General features: G+C 42.2%; 1 protein-coding gene across 3 annotated transcripts in view; it reads left to right on the top strand.

Moving 5' to 3' along the window:
* Positions 1 to 16,710, top strand: part of TENM2 (teneurin transmembrane protein 2) — a 1,752,117-nt gene that overhangs the window by 1,418,814 nt on the left and 316,593 nt on the right. For all 3 annotated transcript variants that reach the window (XM_060240624.1, XM_060240625.1, XM_060240626.1), the window contains one exon: positions 16,389 to 16,594. In XM_060240624.1, coding sequence (XP_060096607.1) covers positions 16,389 to 16,594 — 206 coding nt within the window. The remainder of the gene's footprint in view (positions 1 to 16,388; positions 16,595 to 16,710) is intronic.

Raw genomic sequence — 16,710 nt, 5'->3', positions numbered from 1 at the left:
ATCCTAGAGTCAAGTTCACATCAGAACATCACGGGGAACTTTGTCAAAAGTTTTACTGAAACCCAGGTTTCTTTTATCTTTTAAAAATTTTATTTTTCAAACAAAAAAGGGGAAAGGGGATATTATAGCATTGGAGAAAGTCCAGAAAAGGGCAACTAGAATGATTAAAGGGCTGGAGCACTTTCCCTATGAAGAAAGGTTGAAATGCTTGGGGCTCTTTAGCTTGGAGAAACGTCGACTGCGGGGTGACATGATAGAGGTTTACAAGATAATGCATGGGCTGGAGAAAGGAGAGAAAGAAGTACTTTTCTCCCTTTCTCACAATACAAGAACTCGTGGGCATTCAATGAAATTGCTGAGCAGACAGGTTAAAACGGATAAAAGGAAGTACTTCTTCACCCAAAGGGTGATTAACATGTGGAATTCACTGCCACAGGAGGTGGTGGCGGCCACAAGCATAGCCACCTTCAAGAGGGGTTTAGATAAAAATATGGAGCACAGGTCCATCAGTGGCTATTAGCCACAGTGTGTGTGTATATATAAATTTTTTTGCCACTGTGTGACACAGAGTGTTGGACTGGATGGGCTGTTGGCCTGATCCAACATGGCTTCTCTTATGTGACACAGAGTGTTGGACTGGATGGGCCATTGGCCTGATTCCACATGGCTTCTCTTATGTTCTTATGTGACACAGAGTGTTGGACTGGATGGGTCATTGGCCTGATCCAACATGGCTTCTCTTATGTTCTTATGTGACACAGAGTGTTGGACTGGATGGGCCGTTGGCCTGATCCAACATGGCTTCTCTTATGTGACACAGAGTGTTGGACTGGATGGGCCATTGGCCTGATTCCACATGGCTTCTCTTATGTTCTTATGTGACACAGAGTGTTGGACTGGATGGGCCATTGGCCTGATCCAACATGGCTTCTCTTATGTTCTTACGTGACACAGAGTGTTGGACTGGATGGGCCGTTGGCCTCATCCAACATGGCTTCTCTTATGTTCTTATGTTCTTAGGGGGAGTGGATATAGAAAAGCAGTAATGCATCTATTCAGAAAAGTGGGATACATTCTGCATATCACTATACCATATACGAGAAAGTTCCGTCATATTATTGTTATTACACATTTGACCTCTTATCACATTAATCATGTAAAATTAATGTTGTAAATTCCCATTGAATTATCAATTTAGTTTATATTCCAATCAGATAATTTGGAGAATATCCATCACGGTTCACATTAAAGCAGTTTAAGTATCGAACCATACATATAACTTCTCCCATTATTTCCTTGCTGCTTCTTTGGATTTCCCAGCAAGCATGAAAGATAAATAGTCCATCTCTGCTGCTTCCAGTACTTTTCCAATCAACTCCTGCTTCATAGGTAGCTCTTGACTTGGTTAGTTTAATATTTCATTTCCATAAAGTCTCCCACTCATCTAACATAATATTACGCCCTATAGTCTTCGCCCATTGTACCATACAATCCTTCACAATATCATCTTGCATTTTCATCTGTAATAGGTAAGAGTATATTTTCGAAATTAATTTTTCCTGAGGGCCTAGGAAAGTTTTATCAAACAGATACTGATCCATGTTAAACCCCTATTGTCTTATCTTTTGAAACCCAGGTTTCTAATGTCAGAGTTATGCCCATTTATTATTTGCATCTTCCTAGACTGAATCCAACACTTGTTAGACATATTAGAATACATTTTAGAAAGTTTTTGAGGAATTACATACCATCTATAAAACATCTTATATAGATTTTCCTTAAAGGATACTGACTTGGTTAGTTTAATATTATTTGCATCTTCCAAGACTGAATCCTCCTGGACTGAATTGAGACCCAAGTTTCCTATTTCATTACCAATGCTGGTATCTCCACACCTACTATCCCTCTGAATATCACACCTAATCCCATGAAGACTTCGTGTTGTTATTCACTTGCTATTGCCATTTGGCATCTGAAATCACCTTTATAAAGTTTCTATCGTTGGTACCTCGTGTTACATTTGATGGTACGCTTGGCCCAGTCTGACAAAGTAGCATTTATGTTAGATTCAGTCCTTGTAACAGATGAATTCAACACCTCTGGCTTAGAGTTTTGGTCTACAACTGGAGAAATTTAGTTACAAATCCCCATTTCCCCCTGAAGTTCACAGGTTGGCCATGGCTCTGAAGCTCCTGAACTATATTTCAAACTATTGATAGCATGTTGATGGACATTTACATACATACACACACACACACACACACACACACATATATATATATATATACACACACACACATCTCCAATACACGGGGAGTAGAGCTTTCAGAAAAGTATTAATGGGGGGTAGTGATCCTTGATATTAGAACAGGACAATGACAATGACATACTTGTGTTCTATCTATGGAATGTTGGAATATATACTGTATTTTTTGGACCATAAGATGCACTTCTCCCCCCCCAAAAAAAAGTGGGGGGGAAGTGTGTGCGTCTTATGGGGCGAAGGTACGTACCTTCCTCCGGGGGGGGGGGGCGATCCGCTGCCTCCGCCTCTGATCCTGGCGCTTCCCCCGCGCCTGCCTGCCTGGCTCCAGCTTCTTCCAGCAAGCGCTGGGATCGCTCCACGTGTCCCCACCGCAAACCTAGCGCTTCGCAAGCACCGGCTGTGGAGAGGGCAGCGTGCTTCCTCCTTGCCTGCCTGCCTGGCTCCAGCTCTGATGCTTACAGCAAGCGCCAGGATCGCTCCTTCCGCCCTCTGATCCCAGCGCTTGCTTTAAGCATCAGAGCTGGAGCCAGGCAGGTAGGCAAGGAGGAAGCACGCTGCCCTCTCCAAAGCCGGCGCTCGCAAAGCGCTGGGTTTGCGGTGGGGCCACGTGGAGCGATCCCAGCGCTTGCTGGAAGAAGCTGGAGCCAGGCAGGCAGGCGCGGGGGAAGCGCCGGGATCGGATGCGGAGGCAGCAGATCGCCCCCCAGGAGGAAGGTGCGTCCTATCGTTCAGAGCGCCTTATGGTGCGAAAAATACGTACATTGTATGCTGTGACCTGGATGGCCCAGGCTAGCCCAATCTTGTCAGATCTCAAAAGCTGAGCAGGGTCAGCCCTGATTAGTACTTGTATGGGAGACCACCAAGGAGGTCCATGGTTGCTGTGTAGAGGCAGACAATGGTGAACCATCTCTGTTAGTCTCTTGCCTTGAAAACCATACGGGGTTACCACGATTCAGCTGCCGCTTAACAGCACTTTACACATATTGTATTGTATGTTCCTGTGTGTTTCACAGGCTTAGGTCTTATCTTTCCCAATAATACCAAGATCCTGTAAACACATTGCTGTGTTGAATGCTCTACTTGGCAAAAAGAAGTTACCATTCGCTGCTGTAAAGACGAAAACCTAGACATTTAAATCAGAGCCGAAAGCAGCATTCGTGTTCTTTTGGAGGTAGCAAGTTAACGTCGAAGCCTCGGTGAGATGTCTGGATTTTTTTTAGTTTAGTAATTGCAGTAGTACTTGCACTTGCAAAGTTACACCAGAGACTCAGCAGAACTATAAGGAAGGGCTGTTAGCAGAATTTATTGACAGATCAAAACTGTATTAATAGACAATGAAATACAAGTCTGCAGGGGCCTTCTAAGAGTTCAAATGTTCCCGAAGCTGGCTGAGTTGTTTACAGAATTAATAGGAATGAAGTAGAATGTCATAGGAAATTCTCAGTATTCACTTGCATTTGGTACAGATAAAAAATGTGTGATACTGAATATTCCCTGAAACAGATTTATGCAGGAATGCTCTCTGACTCCTGTTTTGCTTAATCTAGAAATCCCATTTCATTGCTTTAACTTATTTTCAGCATATTTTATCGTTTCCGTTTCGGAAGTGTTAGATGAAATATACTTTCCAAACTGATTAGCCGCTAATACTTGTATGGCCTCTATAACTCTCTCTTTTTTTTTTTAACATATTACCTCTTTAGCCAGCTGAAATATTTTAGCTGGTTGAAATATTGTATCTCTGTTCCCGGTTAGAGAATATCTTCAGATATACCTGATCAAATCTTCCGTACTGTTACAGCATCCATGTGTGCTAGAAAATTGATCAGTTTAATTTTGCCATGACCAAATGAAGATTTAAATTTAATTAATGTTAAGCAACAAGTTAAAACAATTACCGTATTTTTCACTCCATAAGACGCACTTTTCCCCCCTAAAAAAGTGTGTGGGGGGGAAGTGCGTGTGTCTTATGGAGCAAATACTGCAAAAGGGGGGCATGGCCAAGGGCGAGCGCATGACGGCGGGCGGGAGGGTCCAATCTGCGTGCGCCCCTCCCCTCCACAAGGTGGGGCCAAGAGCCTTTGGTCAGCCTGGAGGGCTTTGCAGTCCTGCACAGAGTTTCTCCTGCCCTGGGCCTATTACACTATTTGGTTCAGAATATTTTTTTTCCTGTTTTCCTCCTCTAAAAACTAGGTGAGTCTTATGGTCAGGTAAATACGGTATTTCTCAAGCAGAGTTTTTACACCTCCTTGATAAATAGCCTGTCGAGTGCATTAGAAAAAAGAAACAATAAATAACAAATCCTCTTTAATGTCCACATTTTAAAGTGTTAGCTATTTTGAAAAGGCCACCTCTCTCTTTGCAGTAAAAAAAAAATTGTCTCCGGGGTAGGTGGAGCAATTGCAGGGGCAGGAACAGAAAAAATGAATTCCCAGTTTCACTCTGCCTGCCATCTGGTTTTAATCATAATCTGCAAACAAGTTTGCTATACCCTGTATGAATGATGCATCTATCTGAGCTTGTACAGAACGTTCTTTACTAACCAATGAATAACCACTGTCAAGGTCCTGTACTCACTTTCCTCAGAATCTGATATTAGGGTTAAAAGAGTCAGGCAGGTTTAAACTCCAGGATGTTTCAGTACTTTTTACTGTAAAAGAAGAAGAAGAAGAAGAGTTGGATTTAAACTCTGCCCTTCAATCGGAGTCTCACAGTAGTTTACATAATCTCCTTCCCTTTCTCTCCCCACAGCAGACACCTTGTGAGGTAGATGGGGCTGAGAGAGCTCTTTCGAGAACTGCTCTTGAGAGAACAGCTCTGACTGAGATGTGACAGACCCAAGGTCATCCAGCTGCTGCGTGTGGAGAAGTGGGGAATCAAACCTGGTTCCCCAGATTAGAGTCCACAGCTCTTAGCCACTACACCAAACTGGCCAAGGACCCGACAGAGCATAATATCCGCATAGTTTTAATCCTTATCACCCTCCACCACCAAAAAAAAAAAAAGTATTTAGGAGAATCTAAATAAATTTGTATGAAAACAGCCATTTTGCCGAATGCTGAATTGCAAACACCTTGCATATATGTAGGGTGATTACAGACTGGCATTTTGGGCTGACTCAAATGGCTCTGAAATTGATGCAAAAAATCTTTCCACACACAGCCGCTGGTCCCCATCCCAAACTCACCCCATCCTCCAGCCTCTACAGGCCAGCTCAAAAAACTACCACTTTCGAAGTGGTAGCAAATTTCTGAGCTGACTGGAAGCTGCAGGGCGGATGTGAGGTGACTTGACTGTGTGAAAGTGCCAAGCCGTCCCAAACCACTTCTGCTTTTATTTCCCCTTAAAGACTGTTGGGAGCACTTGGGTGTTTAACTTGTTGGGGGAAGAAAGAGTGGTCTGGCTTCTGAGGCACCTCCGCGTCAGGAGATGCCCAGCCACTTGGCAGATGGGATGCAAGCACTTTGCTGGGGAGCTTGTGGAGGCTCCCAGACAGCTCTTTTTGAGCCAGCCCAATTCAGGCAGCTCTTTTTGAGCCAGCCCAATTCAGGATACCTTCCAGCCATCCCAAACTGCCAGTCTGTTATCACCCATAGAGTGCTTTTCTCTCACAACACAGTACCCACAGACATCTACTTACCTGGTATTAGAAGATATTTTCTAGGCTGATGGAGAGGAGTCACAGTCAGGTATAATTAAGGAATTTCTTGTTTTAGTAATTAAATCATTAATTAATTGCTATCTCCACTCCTTCTAGCTTTCTCAAACAGTTTCAAATCCTACCCCACACAGTCTTATGTCCTGCAGCATCTCCTTTGAGAAGAGGCAGGCTAATAAAATCAACAAAGGATTTGCAGTATCATCATACAAATCACTTAGCCCTGGATAGCTTCATGGTTATTACAAAGAAGATAGAAGAAGATATTGGATTTATATCCCACCCTCCACTCCAAAGAGTCTCAGAGCGGCTCACAATCGCCTTTCCCTTCCTCCCCCACAACAGACACCCTGTGAGGTAGATTAAGATATTGGATTCATATCCCGCCCTCCATTCCGAAGAGTCTCAGAGCGGCTCACAATCTCCTTTACCTTCCTCCCGCACAACAGACACCCTGTGAGGTAGATGAAGATATTGGATTTATATCCCGCCCTCCACTCCAAAGAGTCTCAGAGCAGCTCACAATCTCTTTTACCTTCCTCCCGCACAACAGACACCCTGTGAGGTAGATGAAGATATTGGATTTATATCCCGCCCTCCACTCCGAAGAGTCTCAGAGCGGCTCACAATCTCCTTTCCCTTCCTCCCCCACAACAGACGCCCTGTGAGGTAGATGAAGATATTGGATTTATATCCCGCCCTCCAGTCCGAAGAGTCTCAGAGTGGCTCACAATCTCTTTTACCTTCCTCCCCCACAACAGACACCCTGTGAGGTGGGTGGGGCTGGAGAGGGCTCTCACAGCAGCTGCCCTTTCAAGGACAACCTCTGCCAGAGCTATGGCTGACCCAAGGCCATGCCAGCAGGTGCAAGTGGAGGAGTGGGGAATCAAACCCGGTTCTCCCAGATAAGAGTCCGCACACTTAACCACTATGCCAAACTGGCTTTTTCTAAAACTTCTATATATGCCTGCTTCTGATAAGTGTTGCACATGTAAATTCAAGAGGGAAAGCAAAAATTGGCACCAGCAGCATAGCTACATTTTACATGTTGTGCATTGTCGATTTCCATGTGATTTTTATTTTTTCGTTCTGGCAAATAGCACGTCTCTTAAAAGCCATACAACGGGTGCCTTGTAGTACATACTTAGTAGTGTGTAGAAGTATAGTATTACACTATTCAATGTGACATCACCAGGACTCACCCCATGACATCATAAGATCCCATACATAACATCTTCAAGGCCTCGCTCATTGGTCTTGGTATTTAGGATGAAACAGATCTAGAAACCCAGCCTGCCTCCCACAGTGTCCTCAAGCCTTCTCACTGTAAGTTTTTTGGCTAACAGACCTGTTCTTAGTGCAGCTGGTTGGCATGATTGGTTTCCGTAGTTTATGTGGCCATTGTTTTTGTATTAACATTTTAATGAGTCATATAACTTGCATTTCAGTTACTAATAAGAAAAAACTGGGGGGGGGGGATCCAAGTACAATAAGTTGTTCTGCAAAACAAAATCCTGCTTTGGATATTTCTGCATATGAGTAGGGTTGCTATGCCCCAGGTGGGGGCAGGGGATCCCCCAGTTTGGAGGTCCTCCCCCCGCTTCAGGGTCGTCAGAAAGCGGGGGGAGGGGAGGGAAATGTCTTCTGGGGACTCTGTTATTCCCTATGGGGATTTATTCCCATAGAAAATCATGGAGAATTAATCTGTGGGTATCTGGGGTTCTGTGGGGGCTGTTTTTTGGGGTAGAGTCACGAAATTTTCAGTATAGCATCTAGTGCCTCTCCCCAAAATACCCCCCAAGTTTCCAAAAGATTGGACCAGGGGGTCCAATTCTATGAGCCCCAAAAGAAGGTGCCCCTATCCTTCATTATTTCCTATGGAAGGAAGGAATTGAAAAGGTGTGCCGTCCTTTAAATGTGATGGCCAGAACTCCCTTTGGAGTTCAATTATGCTTGTCACAGCCTTGATCTTGGCTCCACCGCTAATGTCTCCTGGATCCACCTCCAAAGTCTCCTGGCTCCACCCCCAAAGCCCCCAGATATTTCTTGAATTGGACTCACCCATCCAACCTCTGAAATCCTCCTAGATCTCTACTTGTCGGTGTAATATTTGAATGGAGGATATGGACATAAACACATATGGAAGAAAAGAGACCACGCAATTGGGCTTACACGCATGAAGCTTTACATGTATCTAGCTTGTTCAAAGTTTATTCCCATGAATATACTGAAAACGTTGAAGCAGGGCCATTCCTTGGAACACAGAAAGAATATTTGTAATTAAATCAAGGTTTTATCTAGTGCAGTATTGTTATTATGACAGTGGTCAGATGGATGATTCTGGAAAGGGCACAAGCCATCCCATTTTGTTTGCCTCCATGATTGGTATTGATATGACCTGAGCCAGGAGGCTCCATTTGGGTATCATGGCTAATAGTTTCCATGAAACATTGATCCTCAATTATAGTTATCATAGCCAGTATCTAACATCATATCTTGTAGCAGATTCCTAAAGTTACATATGCACTATGTGAATACTTTCTTTTGTGTGGTTATACTACCAGTCAGCTTTATTTGATGACTTTGAGTGTTGGGAGACCGAGAAAAAACCTCTCTACACAGTTTTCCTCACCATGTATAATTTTGTAAACCTCTTAATGTCTCCCTTTGGTCAGTGTGTTTCTGAATTTTAAAGTAATAAACGTTTTCATCTTTCCTTGTATGTAAGCCACTCCACCCCTTGATCAGTTCTGCTGGCCTTTTCTATTCCTTTTCTACTACTGTAGTATCCTTTTTTGAAAATACAGAAACTGAAATCGAATAGAAACATAGCCCAAACAATAGGTGTATAAAAAGGCATTATTATAAATTCCGAGGTCATAAAAAGTGAAACCATAACGTGCAGTGGGGAAAAAAAAACACCATATAAATTAAATTTTACCTATCCTGAGAAATATCCTTGTGGAATGCTACTTGATTTCCTCCACTGGGTGAACTGTGAGTCTCCTTAGGGTATAGAAAAGTGGGGTATAAAAACCTTTCTTCCTCTACCTCTGCTTCTTGTTCCTAGTTACCAGTCCTTTTGTTTCCCTACCTGCCACTGACCACAACTGGAATTACATGAAAGTTTCTGTCCATAGTTTGTCCAAATCTAGTTCAACAAGAGTTGGGTACTCTTCTTTCTGTTGTGTCAACAGTTGTTTGGAAACCAGAGAAACAATTGAATGTACTCCAAACAAGGGGGAAAGCTGCCATGGTTCTGCCTGTATTACCGTCTTTGCAGCTCCCCTCAGTGGCCCGGTTGAAATTGCTGAAGAGGGAACGTGGCATGTCAACTGTTCATTCACTAGTGCGTTGTACGTAAAGATATATCGAGTCTTTTAGATTCGTAGCCAGACAAAAACCGCAGAAATTTTTAAAGGGTAAATTCAGATTCCTCCCCCATCAGTCTTCTCATAATCACGTCACGAAGGACTGTGTAGCCTAAAATGATCAGTGGCTCTTTAAAAATAATGAATTTTTTTAAAACCCTGGCATATTGTCTGGATTCCTGTTCAGGATTATTTTTTCATTATTTTTAACATACAAGTCAAGATTTCCCTTCCTTCTGAATACTTAGTATTTTCCCAAGAATCTACAGGTACTTTTTTCAGAGACAGAAATGCCCACGTGGGAATATGTATGCTCCAAATGAAAACTGACAGATTGAGAAGTTATGTGTATCTTTGCAACCATGAAACTGCTGTCCTAGTATTTGAAACAAAAATAATATTTGAGTACTAGAATCCTGGGCTTTGCTTCCCATTAGTGTCACTGGTTGACCTGGAGATGAGTAAATTGTAGAGCTTTTTATACTTAGCCTCTCTCACACACATGCTCTTGTTCTTGCTTTCTCTCTCTGAATTCTGAGAATGTTGGTTGTGATGCTTGATTCATCAGTATTTTTGAGGCACTTGAAAGTTCTCAGATTAAAGACAGTGCATGTAGGACAATGGTTCCATTTTGTATCTTCACTTGACGCCTCTTGAAAATGATAAGTCACTCAGGAATAGCTACATAGGCATGTGGCTTGACATTATGTTAATCCAATTTAAGCCATTTGTTGCCAATGTGCTTGTGTGTTTCCCTTTGCCTTTTCTTTTGTGCTGTGATATTGCTGAAGACCCATTAACCTAGAAAATTCAAAAAAGACACAGCTTATTAAAAACCGTTATTCAAAAATTAACAATGTGCCGTCAAAGCATTCTCTTACCATGTAAAGACGTTGGCAATAGAATATGTTTAAATGGCTTTTCATTGCATGCAAGCGCAAGCCTCAAGAGCACAGGCAATTTGAAATTTGTAATTGAAAACTTGTTGCGGTAGTAATTACATTTAAAGACAATGGATGCCATGGATATGTTTTGGTACTTGCTTGGATTATGCACAGTTCCCTGCCAGATCATTATGCCATAGTTGCAAATGTGTTTCTCAAAGATAATGTTTGGTAATGATTATCATAGATTTTGGCAAACTGATTCAGTTTCAGATGTTTCGTTACATATTCCAAGTGTACTTCCTTTTTTGAGTGTACTCACATATTGATCTTATGCACACTCACAATAATGTCAGCATATCAGATAGTTTAACAACCTGGATTATTAGTATCTGTATTGGAACAATCCTAAACTCTGCTCACAACCTGTGCGGATGCTGGGTTTTCAGGTAGCCGACTTGAGGTTGACTCATCTTGCCATCCTTCCAAAGTCGGTTAAATGAGTACCCATCCAGCTTATTTTATTGAACTGCCAACTATATATTAATCTCCAGAAGGTTTTGTTAGATAGTCTTTCCTTACCATCCTACATTCAAGAAAATAGGATCGATTGCCGTTTCCTATTAAATGACAACATAATCGATATCACAAAAGCTGTTGCCAAGTTCTTGGCTGAAATTGTTAAAAATTATTCTAAGCAGGTTTTATTGTGATCTTAATATCTTAGTTTAGCCTTTTATGCTTTGAACAGACATATCTGATTGTTGTTTGGTGAGCAAGTCTCTGTATATCTCTTTTCGTTATGCCAATAAAGGTGTGATTGGATTGGAGTACCCAGCTTGCTGTGGGGGGAAGTGTAGATGACTGGGGAAGGCAATAACAGACCACCTCGTAAAAAGTCTGCCGTGAAAACCTTATGAAAGCAACGTCACCCCAGAGTCGGAAATGACTGGTGCTTGCACAGGGGACCTTTCCTTTCCCAGAACAGTTTAAAAAAATCGTCCATTTTATTATGTTCCCAGATAGTTGAATTGCAAAGAAGTCTAATGTGGATTAATCCAGACAGGCAACGTGAACCTGGAAATATTCTAAAGTATATGTCTTATACCATTCTTATACCATTCCAATAGATAGGGTTGCCAGTCTCCAGATGGAGCTTGCAGTTTCCCCAGAATTAAAAGAGATTGGTTCCTTTGGAGAAAATGGCAGCTTCAGAGGGTGAGTTCGGTGGCATCACATCCCCACAGAGCTCCTTCCTCCCCCCACCCCCCACCCCGCAAACTTTTTCCTTCCTGGGCCCTGTCCCAAATATCCACATATTTTCCAGTCCAATAGGGGGCCGCTATAGAGAAGGCTCTTTCTCAAGTGGTCTTCAAGCTTGCCTCCCTCGGCCCAGGGATTGATAACAGGTTCTGTGTCCCTGATCTGAGTACCCTCTGGGGAACATATGGGAAGAGACGGTCCCTAAGGTAGACAGGTCCTCAGCCATATAGGGCTTTAAAGGTAATAACCAGCACCTTGTAGCAAATCTGGTACACTCTCGGCAGCCAGTGCAGTTCCCGCAGCCCAGGCTGTATGTGCTCCCACATGGGGAGTCCTAATAACAGCCTAGTCGCTGCATTCTGCACCAGCTGCAGTCTTCGGATTTGAGACAAGGGCAGCCCCATGTAGAGGGCGTTACAGTAGTCCAGTCTCGAGGTGACCGTAGCATGGATCACAGTTCCCAGGTTGCCACGGTTGAGGAAAGGGACCAACAGTGTGACTTCTAAAAAAATGTGTGACTTCTAAAAAAAAATATGTCTTTTTTCACTCTAGCCCTCAAACTGAGCTTTGAGAAAAACTACCACATATTTCATTTGGGGCATATTTCTTAACTCCAATCCAAGTGTATGTTTGGGTAGAAACATACTTTCAAAATAAAAATGTTTGTGGTGGCAGATACTGTGTTTCTCAGTACGAAAATATCCAGAATTTGAAAACACAGTAAGGGGTTGTCAGGTCCAATTCAGGAAATATCTGGGGATTTTGGGGGTGGAGCCAGGAGCAAGGTTGTGACAAGCGTGATTGAACTCTGAAGGGAGTTCTGGCCATCAGATTTAAAGGGACCATGCTCCTTTTAAATGCCTTCCCTTCATTGGAAATAATGGAGGATGGGACCACCTTATTTTGGTGCTCATAGAATTGGACCCCCTCATCCAAACTTTTTGAAACTCAAGAGGGGTTGGGGTTGGGGAGAGGCATCAGATGCCATGCTAAAAATCTGGTGCCTTACCTACTAAAAAAGCATTATACTCCATAAGTGACACTCCATAAGGTATAATGAATACTCCATAAGTGACACTCCATAAGGTATAATGGAGTCCCCCTACACACACTTTCTGATAATCCTGAAGCCAAGGGAGGGCTACAAACCAAGGGATCCCCTGTCACCAACTGGAAATTGGCAACCCTAAAACACACTTAAACATGAGGCGAAATATTTTGTCTATGTGGTTTCACACTCCCATTTTGCATGCTGAATAACTCATACCAGTACAGTTTCTTAACAGAGCTTTGGTTTGGTTTGGTTTGGTTTGGTTTGGTTTGAAAGAGCAAGAACTGTGTTTGGAATCTAAGATGCCAGACAACTAATAAACTTCTGTAACTGTTAAAGGAAACTAAGTCAATACTTTCTAATATTATGTATTTATTTGTATTTATAACCCAGCCTCCTCACAAATAGGCTCAGGGTGGGTAATAGCAGTCAAATACAAAGTACAACATTTTTTATGCTTGAGTATGATAAGGAATGCCAAAAACTGAAACGCCAACTGCGTGCAGTATATCGCACTTATCATAACAGCTTCGCTGCTATTATTCCCCTGAGCTACTTCGAACTGAAAAATAAGCTTAAAGATACAGTGGCTCATAAGAAAAGACAATTATCTATTAAGAACTGGGATTTACTTATTAGTGCCTCTACTGCCTCTAACAGTAAGCTTTTCTGGTCATTAGTTACTGGTGCTTCTGACGTGAAGAACCACTGTTCTAGACATTCCATCCCCGCCGAGGTCTGGATAGACCACTTCCAACATTTATTTTTTGACCCTCTGACCCTTGTATCGGATCAGCAAGAACAAACCCCCCCTGATCTTCCTGAATGCCCCCCTGTTAGTTCTAATGAGATTAATCATCTAATCAATCAGTTGAAGACAGGGAAAGCCGAAGGCCCAGATGGATTCCCGTCAGAACTATTTACAAACAATTCTGACTGGTGGACTTCTCCTCTGGCGACTCTCTTCACAGTGATCGATGAAACAGGGGCTATTCCATAGTTGCCCCAATTTACAAGAAGGGTGACCCACAAGCACCAAAGAACTATCGCCCAATTAGCCTGCTTGACATAGCAGGCAACTTATATGCAAGACACCTCTTGGGAAAACGCACTTCATGGATGAAAGAGCGAAATCTCCCCAAGTAGGGAACAGATCGGATTTTGTCCTGGCAAGTTTACAATGGACCACTGTATAATTCTTAACCATATGATAGAGAAATACAGTGGTAGAGGGGGAAGATGGCTATTTGTGGCCTTCCTTGATTTAAAAGGGGCATTTGACTCTATTCCCAGGGGTCTTCTCTGGAACAAATTGGACATCATGGGTCTGGATAAATGCCTACTTTTTCTTGATCATAAAATATATTCCCTTAACAGCTGTCAAGTGCGATATAACGACCTAGGTGCATTAACTTCAAAGATAATTTCCAATCGGGGAGTCAAACAGGGTTGTATTCTAGCCCCTTATTTGTTTAATTTATTCCTGAATGATCTGGCCCCCTCTCTAAATGCTATTGATAGTCATTTCCCCAAACGTGGGTAATTTGTTATCACTTTATTGCTCTACGCTGATGATGCAGTTGTACTGTCACGTTCGCAGAAGGGCCTCAAGTGCCTGTTACTCGCTTTTACTTCATACTGTGAGACAAATTTCCTGTCTATAAACTATGTAAAATCCAAAATTATAGTATTTTCAAAGTCCTGGAAACCACAAAGCTGGTGCCTCAAGGGAAATAATATTGAATAGGTGAAATATTTCAAATATTTGGGGGTCTTTTTCCAATACAATCATAGCTGGACAGTACAACGCAAGCAAGCGGTCATCTCAGCAAGGTATACTTCGTCTGCAGCGGTTAGCTTTTTTTACAAGAAGGGCAACCGATTTGTCCCAGCTGCCATTCGTGTTTTTAATGATAAAAAACAGTTTCTCAGTTGTTACATGGCATCCCCATTTGGGTTCGTGCCCTCAATTTCCAACTTGAGCAAATTCAGGCAGTGTTTTTACACTGTGTTTTGGGGGTCCCCAATTGTGTTAGCTATGTGACAATGTGCCTAGAGACTGAAACCCATTTGATTGAGACCAGGGCATGGTTACTAACTATAAAGTTTTGGCTAAGCCTACACTTCAGGGCAGACCCTGCTAGTTATACCCACATGATGCTAGCGGATTCCTTCGTTACCAATTGGTATAGTCGGATCCAGAAGAAAATACATTCCATAGGTGTACCCCTGGACAACCTCTGCATGCTAAGTGAAACGCAGGCATTCAGAATCCTGAAACAGAGGATTTCAGATATTGAGAAACGGTCCCTTTGTTCTTCTGGACATAAAACTTGTTCTCCTTTAGCATTTGGTATCTTCCCAGATCCTGGGTTGCCTGCTGTCTCCCTTTCCCAGATTACTTCACCCCAGATACGCCGTTCCTTTATGTTAGCAAGACTCAATGTTCTGCCCTCAGCAGTACTGTCTGGGAGTTTTGCCAACATCCCTACCAGAATAGAGTCTGCCCATGTAACGGAAGGCACCTTGAAACGGTTGCCCATGTCTTTCTTCATTGTGATTGTTATGGGGAAGTGCAGGACTGTATAATCAAACTTATTCTGTCTAATCTTTATGGATTACCTGAGGTGAAGTTAGTTTTCTTTCTACTATCTGACCAATGTCCCCATATCACAAGCCTAGTTGCAAAGTACCTTTTGGCTGCCATAACAATCAGGGAGCAAAAGACTAGCTCCCCTTCTTGATAGTTGATTGGTTTTTACAGCTGAAACTCCATGTAAATTTGCTATGCTGTACTTTTTATTTCTATTCCAAGAAAGGTATTTGGGTTGGATTGGATACTTGAGTATTTTTCTGTCCCACAAATCTCTGCTATCCAGATTGCCAGGAATAGTTTTCAGATTTTCTTGAGGGGTTCTATCACTCCAGACTACTTACTTCCCCAGATCATAAATGTTCCCTGGATAATAAACTGATGGAGTAGAAAATCTACCCAAACATACATTTATGGGATTTTTAAAATGTTTTTACAGAAAGGAAACGAAGTGGTAAGTGGCTGTACTGTGGAGCTGTTGTTTGCTGCTGTACAGGTGACCATGTCCTAACAGCCACTTATCTCTACTTTCTACTATACAAGTACAACTGGGGTGGCAAATTCACTTCTTCAGTGTTTTCGGTGCTGGTTTTGTATCTAGCAAAAGCAAATGTAAAGTTACATCTGTAGTTTACTGTTTGTCTTTTAAATACCGTATGTTGATTGTTTAAGAACTTGCTTGATATTTGTCACATGATGATTAAAATCCTTAGTCAATGAATGTCTGTTGAAATTATTCCCTTACTCTCCTTTGTGGAATTAATTTTATATCCCAGGGGTGGCCAACGGTAGCTCTCCAGATGTTTTTTGCCTACAACTCCCACCAGCCCCAGCCATTAGCCATGCTGGCTGGGGCTGATGGGAGTTGTAGGCAAAAAACATCTGGAGAGCTACCATTGGCCACCCCCCCTGTTATATCCCATTCACACAAAGATGTTGAAAAGGGAACAAGGAGCTTTTATGGTGTGTAGCTGCTTCTCTGCTCTTATTATGCTTGATCCATATAAAGAGCAATCGTGGAATTAAAAATGGGAGCAGAAATTGTATGCAAGATCTCAGAAGCCCCAGGGAGTGAGATTATAGCTAAAAAGCACATTCTTTCTTTTATTCGAATATAATTGCATCGAAAGTAGTGTGGTTACACTACTGTACAAAAAAATACATGGGTAAATTTAGTCATATAAATTAGGTTTTACTTTTATATCTAAGACCACCATAAAGTTTCATTTTAAATTATACTGCTAAAATTTTCGACACTTTAATCTAAATCGTATCTCCTTGTTATTGGTTCTTGTCTTCCAGGGCCTTGGGCAATTAGAAACAACAGCATAGATAGTGGGGAGGCAGAAGTTGGACGGAGGGTCACGCAGGAAGTACCACAAGGAGTATTCTGGCGGTCACAAATCCATATCACACAACCACAATTCCTGAAATTCAATATTTCCTTAGGGAAGGATGCTCTTTTTGCAGTCTACATAAGAAGAGGACTTCCACCTTCACATGTCCAGGTACTGTATGAAAATGCCTCACAGAAAAAAAAAAATAAACCTGTTGATGATTATTTAATTTCTATTGAAACATTATCTGAAACTGTGGAATACGTTCACCAAGTATAGCTATATCT

This window comes from Heteronotia binoei, chromosome 5, assembly GCF_032191835.1.
Source record: "Heteronotia binoei isolate CCM8104 ecotype False Entrance Well chromosome 5, APGP_CSIRO_Hbin_v1, whole genome shotgun sequence".
Classification (NCBI taxonomy): Eukaryota; Metazoa; Chordata; class Lepidosauria; order Squamata; family Gekkonidae; genus Heteronotia; species Heteronotia binoei.
The sequence above is the reverse complement of the archived record's forward strand: the minus strand, read 5'-3'. Positions and strand labels throughout refer to the sequence as shown.